The sequence below is a fragment of the Martes martes genome (genome assembly GCF_963455335.1).
Source record: "Martes martes genome assembly, chromosome: 8".
Lineage (NCBI taxonomy): Eukaryota > Metazoa > Chordata > Mammalia > Carnivora > Mustelidae > Martes > Martes martes.
This window is the reverse complement of record NC_137895.1, coordinates 107952106-107965558: the sequence shown is the minus strand read 5'-3', so window position 1 is coordinate 107965558 and position 13453 is coordinate 107952106. Positions and strand designations below refer to the sequence as shown.

The 13453-nt window shown below is 45.8% G+C and overlaps 1 protein-coding gene across 4 annotated transcripts in view; it reads left to right on the top strand.

The window, feature by feature from the left end:
- The window catches only part of BID (BH3 interacting domain death agonist), a 44527-nt gene that overhangs the window by 29125 nt on the left and 1949 nt on the right, over nt 1-13453 (top strand). For 3 of the 4 annotated variants that reach the window (XM_080811552.1, XM_080811553.1, XM_080811551.1), the window contains 4 exons: nt 2855-2929; nt 7207-7417; nt 8490-8629; nt 12087-12299. In XM_080811552.1, the coding sequence (XP_080667678.1) occupies nt 2918-2929; nt 7207-7417; nt 8490-8629; nt 12087-12299 (576 nt within the window). In that variant the 5' untranslated portion in view covers nt 2855-2917. Of the gene's footprint in view, nt 1-2536; nt 2688-2854; nt 2930-7206; nt 7418-8489; nt 8630-12086; nt 12300-13453 lie in introns of those variants that run through there. The other variant, XM_080811554.1, reaches the window with a different exon arrangement.

Here is a 13453-nt window from a genome sequence, read left to right as displayed (position 1 = left end):
TCCTCAACAGCAAAGTCTCAATAGGAATAGCCTGGTCCCAAAGCAGTCAGACTGAAGGCCATCACAATTCCAACAGAACAACTGGTTCCTAAAAATGGAGGCAGACCAAGGCCAAACAAGTACGCTCAGAAAGGACAAGACCTTAAAACAGGTCCCAAGTTTAAAGCCTGGAAAGGTCAAGCGTAAAAAGCGCAGAACTCAAAATCCGGGAGAAAACTTACCCTCAAAAGACCGGGTCCGAAACCAGCAAGCCAGACTGACTCTGTGGGTCCCAGCACCTGCTCACCCCCCAGCCTTGCAGCTGTTGGGGGTCCCACTTCTGATCACCAAATACTGTTAACCCGAGAAATAAAACTGCCACTGATTTCACCAGCAGCAGTGGGCTTTTCTTCCCGAATAGCAGAGAATTGTAGTTCAGGACAAGCAAGTTAGGCAAAACCGTAGTAAGTTCACAAAACAAAGACTGCTGGGAGGTTAAAAGCAAGAAGCCCATTGCAGTAAACCGGGAGTTCTGAGTATAGTGGCCTCTCATTGGCTTACTTTAGGAGTCTGTCATTGGCTGGGTGGTTGCTGGGGCAGGAGGAAAACCTTTCTTGCTTCTGCTGGGGTCATGAGGTAGTAAAGTACTGTCAGGCTTGTAGGGTATAGTTCTTCCTGTTGGTTCCGAAATTCATGAGCAGGCATAGGGCAGGAGAGCGCCCTCTGCTGGCCATGACTCCATTCTAAGCAAGGTTTCCTTTTATTCTCATTGTATCAAAGTCTGGAGGAAATCAAAGGTTTATGTGAATTATTTCCCTTTCCTTAAAAAAAAAAAAAGATTATTTATTTTAGAGAGAGAGAGCAAGCATGGGCATGAATGGGAGGAGGGCAGAGGGAGAGAATCTTCAAGCAGATTCCCTTTTGAACCGGGAGCTAGCTGCAGGGGCTCCCATCTCACAACCCTGAAATCATGACCTCAGGGGAAGCCCCGAGTTGGACATTTAACTGACGGAGCCACCCGGGAGCCCCGTGTGTGAATTAGTTCTTGAGAGAACAAGCTGGAGGCCAGGGTTCTGTTCACTGCACCTTTGTATTGGCAGTGACTTGTGGACATGGTTTGGCTTCTGTGGCCCTTTTCCTGGGGGCGTGTTCTGTTTTATTCTTTGTCCTGATTCTTATAATGGCTCCAGCTCTTGCCCTATGGAGGGCCTGTTGATGTCCCATAACGTAGTGTCCTTGTTGGTTCCCAGTTCAAATACATGTGAGTCCTTTGCTCTTGACACCCCCATGGGGGTGGGCTCTTCCAGATTTCACAGTGTGAGGGTTGGGATGCAGCCTCTAGCTTTGCATGACCCCCAAAGGCAGACAGGAGCACCTGAGACCGGGAGATGGGCACATCTGAGAATAATTGTGTTCTACAAATGTGCGTGGCTGCCTGGTGTGGAAAGGCAATGACTTCCATCAGTGCTGGTCTTGGCTTCCTTTTCATTTGCATGTGGGAGCTTCAACTTTGCTTCCTACAGAGGAGTTGGTTGTCTGTTCTTGTTTTTTTTATCTCCTCTACGTTTAAGAACCAAGATAAAATTGGCAGATTTGGCTGTTTTTTACCCCACAAAATGACCATTTCATTTGGTTCAACCCATTATTGTGTGTAAACACACACATACACAGGGAGATATATTTTAAGGTAGTATTATATTGTTGATACTGTTCTGTAGAAACCATTGTTCAGGATCTTTCCTGAAGTTATGGGCATAATCTCTTTGAACTCAATCCCCAGTTGCCTTTTGTCCAAATGAGGGTTATTATGAGGGTTATTGTGTTTGGAATAAATGCCATAGAGGAAATTTAATCTTTTGTGTAATTGTCAAATATATATTCTCTTTCCTTCTTTCTTTCTTGGCCACCAAATGCTAAGAAAACATTTTATTTTCAAAGCTTCTTTTTCTTTACATTTTACAAGAGTTCTTTCTGTATGGATGCCACTGAAACCATGTGGCCTATGGGGAGAAGTGGTCTGCCTGGCTGTCTCTTACTCCCCACACCTTATTCTCCCATCCAGTTAAGCCAGGATCAACCCAGTACACTACCTGCTTGTCAGCATAGTTGTCTGGAACAGAAGAGATAACATGAAGGCTCTGCGAATGGTTGTATGCTGAAGGAAGGCTTATGTAGTAGTCGTATTAGTGGTCATAGAAATCACAAGAGAGTCCCTGAAAACTTCTAGGTATACTTTATTAGCTAACTTTCTTCTCTCCTTTTAAAAATACTTTATTTATTTATTTGCAAGAGTGTGCAGTGGAGGGGGGGTAGGGAGGGGCAGAGGGAAACCTAAGCAGACGCTGCACTGAGTCAGAGCCAGCTTGGGGTTCAGCCTCATGACCCTGAAATCACAACCTGAGCTGAAAGCAAGAGTCGGACACTTAACCAACTATGCCACCCAGGTGCTCCAGCTAACTTTATTCTTGTAGGAAATGCACTAATGTAAGTATTTGCTTAAAAAGAATTCATGAACTAGACTGCCCTATTTGCCTGATCAATGAGGTCTTGTGATTAGTGAACTCTGAGTGGGAGAGCTGAACTCTGAGGTTGGAGGACTGACCCTGGGGAGCTCTCAGTGCCTTGGCAAGTCTACATGTTGAGGAAAATTTCACAGTCTGCTTACTCGGTTGCTGCCCAGGCTCCATGCTGAGAAAGGAGCATCCTAGGTGAGTGTGGCTGGGATGGGCAAGGTGTGAGCTTGGCTTCTGTGGCTGGAGCGTGCCTTAGAGCCAGGGCCCAGGATGGAGCTCTTAATTCTCTCCTGAGGGTCCCGGAGGGGGTGTCCCTGCAGGGAACAGCTGCCTACTCTGTGTGTATGTATGTTCTCTTCCAGGCTGCTGACTTGGGACACCCACAAAGTCAGAAGCAAGTCGGAGCCTGCCAGACCACCTGTGCCATGGATTCTAAGGTCAGCTCTTGGGCTTCTCCTGGAGGAATGCTTTGGGAGGGGGAGTGAGTGTGGGAGCGAATGTGACCTGGGCCAGCTTGTTTGTTGTGTGTGTGCTGTCAGTGTGGACCCTGCTGACCCCTTCTCTAACAGTGCTGCAGGGAGGAGCCTCACATTCACAACTTGTCTTGTCTCCTTGTCCTCTTCCCTCTACCTTGTGCCTGGTTGCTCACTGGAAGGGCAAGGCAACTTTCTGATTCAGGACCATTTAGAAGCTCTAGAGTTCTTGGAAGCAATCCTCCCGAGGTCATATTGGCCATTCCTCTGGCTTCAGCAGAATGGTACCTAAATGTGTTCTCTGTAATTCCCTTTTAACTAGCTGGAAGAGAAAATCATGGCCTATCCAGTCAAAAGCTCTCTATTCATCTACTTCCTATATAGTTTTTCTATTTCCCTTCTTTGCCAACTTCTGTAGAGGCCCCCAGCCCCAGGGGCTCCTCTGTGTCCACGCTTTGTGCAGCAGCCTTTGTCCTCACCCGCTATTGGGGGAGGTATCTGCAAAAAGTCTAAGGATGGTAAATTTGGTGGCCCACCGTTTCCGAATTCATAGCAACGCCTAGCCCCTGGCAGGTGCTCGAGGTGTAGTTGGATGCTCTCCTGAAGAGCGGAGACCGCAAGGCTTCTCAGCTGGGTATCTGGAGCGTCCGAGACATGGCAGGCTCAGCAGAGGTGGTAGGTGCTTGGCCAAAAGATTTCAGCAGCTCCTTTTGTCCAGATAAAGGTCTATTTTGGTATCCAAAATTCCCTTCCGTTCGGCGCCTTTCCTGTCCATTCTTGTCTTCTCTATGTATGTATATATGTATAAGGTTTCCTTTAGTTTTTCTTGTAGGGCAGGTCTACTGCTGTACTGTGGTTGATCTTACTTATTTAATTTTTTTAAGTAGGCCTCACAGGGCTTGAACTCACGACCCTGAGATCAAGACCTGAGCTGAGATCAAGAGTCAGTCACTTAACCGACTGAGCCACCAGGTGCCCCTATTTATTTATTTCTTTTAAGTAAATCCTACCCCTAAGTGGGGCTTGAATTCAGGATGCCGAGATCAAGAGCTGCGTGGCTACCTACTGAGTCAGCTGGGTGCCCCCATTCTTGTCCCTTTTAACTTGACAACTGTTGTGTCCTTTCCTATATTGTGGAGATGTCTGCATTAGAACAGCATTGCCATGTCATGCTGTGTGGCTCTTGAACTTCCACGAGTGCTTTTGTCCACCTTGTCCATCTCTCCTGAAAACCCTCCAGTGGAGGAAGGGGGACAGAATTACTCGCAGTGTTTTCTCTTTTTCAAGGTGAGAAAACAAAGATGCACAAATTGCCCAGTGTCCCATGGAGCTGGGGTTCACAGTGAAACCTCTTACATTTCAATTCAACATTACAATTTCCTCTTACATTTCAGAGTTTGGCCCCCATCACAGTTTTCATCCTGTTGTAGATTTTTCTAACTTTTTTCTTTGGAGGTTTTTCCAGTTTTTAAAAAATTGTGGCAGAATACATAGCATGAAATTTACCATTTTAACCTTTTTTAAGAACACAGTTCACCAGTATGAAGCACATTCATGTTGTGGTGACACCATCACCACCATCCACCTCCAGAACTTTTCACCTGTTCAGCTGAAACTCTGTCCCTTTTAAATACTAACTCCCATCCTGCTGTCCCTGTTTGTGGCAGCTCCCTCCACTCTCTGTCTCTGTGAATCTGACTACTCTCGGTCCCTCAGAGAAGTGGAGTCAAGAAATATTTGTCCTATTGTGTGTCTGACTTACTGCACTGAACACCATCTCTTGTGTTGGTTTTGGTTGTTTGTTTGTTTGTTTTTTTTTAACTGTTACGGTACCGTTCATCCACATTTTAGCACTTTTTAAAAATTTTTTTAAATTTAAAAAAGATTTTATTTATTTATTTGTTTATTTGACAGAGAGGAGAGAGCACAAGCAGGGGGAGCAGCAGAGGGAGAGGGAGAAGCAGACTCCCCACCAAGCAGGGAGCTTGACATGGGGCTCGGTCTCAGGATCCTGGGATCACGACCTGAGCTGAAGGTGGACGCTCAACCGACTGAGCCACCCAGACGCCCCCATTTTAGCATTCTTCTTTAATTTTTTTTTCTTTATATTTAGAGAAACAAAATAAGTGCAATTGGTTTAGTTTTTTTTTTTTTTAACTGTTTGTGTGGTGCTGTTTTTGCCAGGTTTAGGCACCTGGATTGTTCTAGTTTGTCAAAACACATTGGATAGCTTTCCGTTTTTTTTTTCTCTATGCTGAAACTGATTTTATAGCATGAGAATTACTTTTGCATATCTCCCTTTTTTTTTTTAAAGATTTATTTATTTGAGAGCATGAGTGGGAATGGGCAGGAGAGGGAGAGACTCTCAAGCAGACTCCCCACTGAGTGTGGAGCCCAACATGGGGCTTCATTCCATGACCCTGAGGTTCATGACTTGAGACGGAACCAAAAGCCTGTTGCTTAACTGAGCCACCTCGGTGCCACTTGATCATTTCTTTTAACATGCTTTTTTCTGTGATTTAGAAGGATAGATGGCTGTCAAATCTTATGTCTTTCGAGACATCCATTTCAACTTTTATCACTAGAAGATCAGAAAGAGTCACAGTTGGGCACCTGGGTGGCACAGTAAGTTGAGCGTCAAACTCAGCTCAGGTGGGGAGATCCAGCCTTACGTCAGGCCCCACGCTCAGTGTGGAGTCTGCTTGAGATTCTCTCTTCCTCTTCCTCTGGCCCTCCTGCTCATTCATTCATTCATTCTCTCTTTCTCTCTCTCTCTCTCTTAAATGAATACATAAGTCTTTTTTTTTTAAAGGTCCCAGTTTCAAATTTGATTTCTCACAAGCTCTGTTTGTTTTTGGAATTAAATACTATTAGCTCTGAGCCCACCAGGTTTGGTACAGCCTGTTCTTGACCTGTGCCTATCTAACAGTGTCTATCCAGCTGCTTTTCAGCTGGGACTGAGCATTCACAATCCAGCCCTAGCCCTCCTTCTTCTCTCCAGGCCAAGACATCTCCCTCAGGTAGAAATGAAGGGTGTTCTTGAGTTTCTGAGCTGTCTTGTGCCGCCTGACCTCAACGTACCGGAATTGTAAGAATCTGATACAGTAGAGCTTTTATATGACATTTCCCCCCTTTTAAGAAATAATTCTGGAGAACGAAAGGCTGAATCACAATATATAAGCACCTTGTTTTATGCATTTCATTTATTTAAAACAATCTGCCCTCTAAAAACTGTCCTAAAAGTTTTTAAAGATTTATTTATTTGAGAGCAAATTTTTCATTAAAAATTTTCAGGACTTAGAAGACAAATAAATGTTACCAGCACCTTCATCTTCTTCTACTGAGCTTCTCTTATAGCAAAGTATGTGCGTGTTACATTTTCCTGGGAGATCTCAGTATCCCCAGCCTTCTGGATGATTCCCTCGCTCATCCTAGGTCTTTGCTTGCTCCAAGCACAGCTGGCTGCTGGGGTAGAAGCACTCACCTTTGTTTGCCAAGAACACTGTCCCAGGACAGTCAGTACCCCAGAAATGATCCTCGTGGCTCCCAGAGCGCAGATGCTGAGCTGAGCTCCCATGGCAAGTGGTGCTGGCAGATGAGGGGCCGAGCCCCTTGTGTGAGAGCGGGAGCCATCCCCATACATCTGGATTGTGGTGAAGGGCCATATCCTCCTGAAGCAAACCAAGCCTGCCCGAAGGGAGGCATTATTTGTGGTCATTACTGCCCAGGATTTATGGAGAATGGACTGTCACACAATGCATCTTAGCCCACAAAGGAGACTGTGAAAAAGAAAGAGCTTCTAACTGCTGGATGCATAGCTGATAGGGTGGGCTGAAGTTGTTAAAAGATACATGGGTGTTAACCAAAGCATGCAGGTGTAAGGATGACATCCAAATGATATTTGCTGACTTCCCTAAAACAGCCTTTGGACCTTCCTCCTCCAAAAGCAAGCTCACCCCAGCTCAGTGTTTTCAGGATGTCATGCAAATGTCTGCAGAATTAGAACTTTTTCTTTGGCACCTACGGGGGACACTGCTTAAAGCAGGCACTGACTGCAGACTTGGCCTCTGCCCACTGGGTCTCACTGCCTGTCGGGCCCATGGGGTCATTCGGACATCTTGGCCCAGTAAGCTATTTCAGGCCCAGCTGTCCCCAGAGCTCCTGCCAAGCTCAGCTGCAGGCAGGGCCTCTGGGCCTGGCCCGGGTTCCCACACATCTCCCTGACACCCTTTTTATCTTAGGTCAGCAATGGTGCAGGCCTCCAGGATGAGCGCATCACAAACTTGCTGGTATTTGGCTTCCTCCAAAGCTACTCCGACTCTAATTTCCACAAAGAGTTGGAGGTTCTGGGCCAGGAACTGCCCGTGCTGGCTCACCTGCAGGAGGAGCAAGACGATGGGCTGCAGACAGACGGCAACCGCTGCGGCCACTTCCTGCTGAGTGAGGCGAGAGGTAGGTATCTGGCGCAGTGGCCTCTGCCCCAGATCTGGGCTTGCTGTCTCCAGGAACCTGCAGGAACCCAAGTTCTGGAAGGGAGCTTGGGGCTGTCTCCCACATCGTGTCAGTCTATCATAGATGTCTGTGTCATATGGTGGCTTGGTCTGGACCTGATGATGCCAGTGACACAGGCCTGACTGAGTTTCTACTTAGTTGATTTCCAGACTTCACCTCTCCTCACCCTCATCCCTGTGCTACTCCTTGCAAGTGCACTTTTTACCCTTCTCTGCCATTGGTGTAGCCTCCACAGATGGAGGCCATCCTGAGGTGAAGGCTGAGGGAGCAGGGCTGGGAAGCATGTTCAGAATCAGCCTCTCCTGGTTTCTGAGCACATTAGAATTCCATGAGGAACATTTTCATAATGCATAGTCCTTGGACCCAACTCCAGCTGCCCGAACCAATGTGCTCTAGGGTGGTAAGACTCCCAGGTATGTATGAGGTATATGCTCTGGTGAGAATCACTGCCCTGAAGCCTAAGGTGACTCGTGAAGACCTGGACCCAGGCCTCCCAACCTAGCAGAGAGCAGAGTCAAATCCTTCCTCCTGCCGCCCAGCTATCTCCCAGCATAGGAGATTGCACTGCCCTCTGGTGGCTGTGGGGCAGACTGACAGCTGATCCAGCCTTTGGACCTCCAGTTCTATCTTAACTTGGGTGGATGGGATATGGCCGGAGTTACCCATGAGCCAGGGTGTGCCAAAGACTTTCTGTGGTTTAGAATCCAGGCAAGTTTAGGGGTGGCCCTAGAGGAGGAGCCTGCTTCTCCAGTCTTTCTGCTCACTTAGACCCTTTCCTGGCCCCAGCACCCTGCCCTGGCTGCCCTCAGCTGCAGGTCCAGGTCCTCACACTGCAGCTCTTCTAGAATAGACCACATGCTCAGCAAGCCCACTGCGGTGAGCTGTGCAAACAGGCTGGCTGTCTTCCAAAGCAGAATCCCTTTCTATTTCTGGTACGGGGTGGAGTGGGAGGGGTCAGATAGGGCTGTCGTCTAAATCCACTGTGTCTCTGTGCCCCTGTCTGAACATTTAGATTCTCAGGGTCAAGAGGAAATCATTCAGGATATCGCCAGGCAGCTTGCCAAAATAGGGGACGATATGGATCGCAGCATCCACCCAGGACTGGTGAATAACCTGGCAACGCAGTTCATGAATAGGAGACTGTCGGAAGAAGTAAGTGAGAAAACTCACCACTGCCTTTTCCGGGTTAGTCAGGAAGTGTGAGAACTTTTTTCAGTGGTCAGGTTTTTTAAAATTTTAATTCCAGTGTAGTTAACGTAGGCTTATATTAGTTTCAGGTATACAATATAGTGATTCAATAGTTCTATATATGACTCAGTGAACATCAAGATAAGGGTGCTCTTAACCTCCTTCACCTATTTCACCCATCCCCCACCCACCTCCCCTGGTAACCAGTGGTTTGTTCTCTATAGTAAGGATCTGTTTTTCAGTTTCTCTTTTTCCCCTTTGTTTGTTTTGCTTCTTAAATTCTACATATGAGCCAAATCATACGGTATTTGTTTTTCTTTTTTTTTTTTTTTTAAGATTTTATTTATTTATTTGACAGGTAGAGATCACAAGTAGGCAGAGAGGCAGGCAGAGAGAGAGAGAGGAGGAAGCAGGCTCCCTCCTGAGCAGAGAGCCCGACGCGGGGCTCGATCCCAGCACGCTGGGATCATGACCTGAGCCAAAGGCAGAGGCTTTAACCCACTGAGCCACCCAGGTGCCCCGGTATTTGTTTTTCTTGACTGGGTTACTTCACAGCGTAATACTCTGTAGCTCCATCCATGTTTTTGCAAATGACAAGCATTCATTCTTTTTATGGCTGAATAATATTCCATGGTATATATACCACATCTTTTAAAAAATTTTTTATTAACATATAATGTATTATTTGCTTCAGGAGTAGAGGTTGTGAATCATTGGTCTTACAGAATTCGTAGCACTCACCATAGCACATACCCTCCGCAGTGTCCATCACCCAGCCACCCTATCCCTACCTTCCCACCCCCAGCACTCCTCAGTTTGTTTCCCGAGATTGAGTCTCATGGTTTGTCTCCCTTCCTCGTCACTTCTTGTCTTACTTTTTCTCTCCCTACCCCCACGATCCCCTGCCCTGCCTCTCAAATTCCTCATATTGGAGAAATTATATAATTGTCTTTCTCTGATTGACTTATTTCGCTTAGCATAATAACCTCTAGTTCCCTCCACGTCATTGCAAATGTCAAGATTTTGGGTTTTTTGAAGGCTACATAGTATTCCACTGTATATATACACCACATCTTCTTTATCCATTCATCTGTTGATGGACATCTAGGTTCTTTCCATAGTTTGGCTATTGTGGACATTGCTGCTGTAAACATTCGGGTGCACGTGTCCCTTCGGATCTCTACATTTGTATTTTTAGGGTAAATACCCAGTAGTGCAATTGCTGGGTCATAGGGTAGTTCTATTTTCAACTTTTTGAGGAACCTCCACCCTGTTTTCCAGAGTGGCTGCACCAGATTGCATTCCCACCAACAGCATAGGAGGGTTCCTCTTTTTCCGCATCCTCGCCAACACCTGTCGTTTCCTTACCAGTTAATTTTAGCCATTCTGACTGGTGTGAGGTGGTATCTCACTGTATACCACATCTTCTTTATCCATTTATCAATTGATGGACACTTGGGCTGCTTCCATAATCTGGCTATTGTAGATAATGCTGCTATAAAAATCCCTTCGATTAGTGTTATTGTATTCTTTGGGTAAGTATCCAGTAGTGCAATTACTGGGTCATAGGGTAGCTCTATTTTTAATTTTTTGAGGAACCTCCATACTGTTTTCCAGAGTGGCTGCACCAGTTTGCGTTCCCACCAACTGTGCACAAGAGTTTCTTTTTCTTTATATCCTCACCAACATCTGTTGTTTCCTGTGTTGCTGATTTTAGTCATTCTGGCAGGTGTGAGTCATTCTGGCAGGTGTGGCAGATATCTCATTGTAGTTTTCATTTGCATTTCCCTGATGATAAGTGATGTTGAGTATCTTTCCAAGTGTCTGTTGGCCATCTGTAGGTCTTCTTTGGAAAAATGTCTATGTCTTCTGCCCTTTTTTTTTTTTTTTTTTTAAAGATTTTATTTATTTATTTGACAGAGAGACAGTGAGAGAGAGCATGAGAGAGGAGAAGGTCAGAGGGAGAAGCAGACTCCCCATGGAGCAGGGAGCCCGATGTGGGACTCGATCCCAGGACTCTGGGATCATGACCTGAGCTGCAAGGCAGCCGCCCAACCAGCTGAGCCACCCAGGCGCCCGTCTTCTGCCCTTTTTTAATTGGATTCTTTGTTTTTTAGGGTTGTATAAGTTCTTTATATAAAGAATTTTTATTGGATACTAATCCTTTATCAGATATCAGATATCTCATTTGCAAATATCTTCTCCCATTCAGTAGGTTGTCTTTTAATGTTCAGTTGTTAATTAAACCATCGAGGTCTGTCCTCTCTCTCCTCTCAAACAGACCAGTGTCCACTGAGGTGCCTCAATTCATGACTGCCTACAAAACAACTGGAAATAGAATCATAGCGTGATTAATTGTCTTTCAGAAGAATCAACTTACTTGACATTTAGGAAACTTGAACATTAAGTCAGAGTCAAGCAGATTAACAAATCTAAGCAGATTAACAAAATGTATATGACTCTTCCACAAATAACTTATTCTTTCTTCGGTTTCAGAGTTGAATAACAATGTAAGTAGAGAATGTCAAGACACAAGAAAAGTGACATTTTATTTAGCCTGCTACTCTTAACTTGATGGTTATAATCAATACACAAATACTAATAGAGCTTCCAACCCTTGCTGGGTCCCATAAGGTACTCTGCCCTTCCTGAAGAAACGTAGTGGGAGAGAGAACTGTCCCAAGGCTGTTAAATCTATGTCTACAGGAGTTCAGAGGAGAGAAGGTTCCATCCTTTGACTATCAGCTGAAATGCAAATGCTCCTCACTACATAGAAATGTATTTGTCCTCCAAGTTTCAGTCAGCCAGGTCAGCCTCTGCCTGCAAGCAGGTCTCTACTCCAGGGATCTCTCCTCTGGAATTCTCCAGCAGCTGTCATAGACATGGTAATGTTCTGCCTTAGGCCCTCTCCCACAGTGTTAACTGAACTTTGCATCTGAGTTGATGAGCTTGAAGGTCCTTTGGGTCTAATGGTCTATGGCCCGCCCCTGCCACCTAGGCTAGGTGAGAATGGCACTTTTAGGCCCCTTCATCCCCTTCCCTGGAGCTAGGTCTGCACCAGTAACATAGGTCTAAGACATCTTGGGTAGTTAACTAATTCTTGACTTTAAGTGCCTTAGATGCAGGGAAGGACTTGGGCTTCTTCAGTTCTATTGTCTAAAGTTTACACACATGCCCCACAAAAATGAATTTGGTGAATGAGTGTCCAGCTGCGGGGAGTGCACCCAGTCTCCCCTTTTCATTGTCTCTCAAAATTAAATCATTCCTCATTCTCTTCTCCAACCTCCTCAGCTGTTTAATACGTTCCTCCCTGTGCAATGAAAGCATGCTTCTTTCTACTTAACATTGGAGGACTGTTTTCCTCTCATAGGGCAGATATTAGTAAACTTGGTGCTGTGTGACCCTGTTTTCGCCCCTGCAGGACAGAAGGCAGTGCCTCGCTGCTGCGCTGGAGCAGGTCATGCAGACTTACCCTACAGACATGGAGGACGAGAAGACCATGCTGATACTGGCGATGTTCTTGGCCAAAAAGGTGGCCGATCACACACCATCCTTGCTCCGTGAAGTCTTTCGCACAACAGTGACCTTTATTAACCAGAACCTGTTCACCTACGTGAGGAACTTAGTCAGAAATGTAAGAATCAGTGATGTCAGCTCGTTGGCATTTCACTAAATTCTCTTGGTCTCTGCCTGGTCCCTCTAAGGTTTGGAAACCCAAGAGAACTCTGCTACAGGGCTTCTATCATCCTTTCTCCCTCTGTTCTGGTGACCAAAACACAAGAAAGGCTTCGGGATCTTCTTGCTTAGGTAGAAAGCCTTGGTTTTGCTTCTGTGAGAAAGTTGTGTTATAGAGGGTGGTAATGAGCACCTAATGCCCTTTTGAGCTCCATCAATGTTATTTTTAAGACATGCTACTATCAGAACATACTTCATAGGTACACTATGCTGTACTATTGCTCGAATCAGAATTGGATGGTGTAGGTGGAAGTGGAGCATGAAAGAAGGTGTATCCTCAGCTGAGCTTCTTCCATCTGCTCTCACCTTGTCACAAACATTAAGTATAATTTACTTTTTTTTTTTTTTTTTTAAGATTTCATTTATTCATTTGAACAGACAGATCACAAGTAGGCAGAGAGGCAGGCAGAGAGAGAAGGGAGGAAGCAGGCCCCCTGCCGAGCAGAGAGCCCGATGCGGGGCTCGATCCCAGGACGCCGGGATCATGACCTGAGCCGAAGGCAGCGGCTTTAACCCACTGAGCCACCCAGGCGCCCCAAGTATAATTTACTTTTTAAAAAAAGATTTTATTTATTTGAGAGAGAGAGAGCACAAGCTGGGAGGGAGGGGCAGAGGGAGAAGCAGGCTCCCCGATGAGCAGGGAGCCCGAGGCTCGATCCCAGGACCCTGGGATTTTGACCTGAGCCACCAGGTGCCATAATTTACATTACCAAACAGGATGTTGGGGAGAGACCAAAATAGTCAAAGGGGAGAAAAACTAGCTAAAATCTTCTCCATAAAACCTGTCCAAGATATTTTTTTTTTAAAAGATTTTATTTATTTATTTGACAGACAGAGATCACAAGTAGGCAGAGAGAGAGGAAGGGAAGCAGGCTCCCTGATGAGCAGAGAGCCTGATGCGGGGCTCGATCCCAGGACCCTGGGATCATGACTTGAGCTGAAGGCAGAGGCTTTAACCCACTGAGCCACCCAGGCGTCCCAAACCTGTCCAAGATATTAAAAATAAGTTCTTTATGATGCTGCCCAAGAAGGGCCAATTCTTAAAGTTTGTTG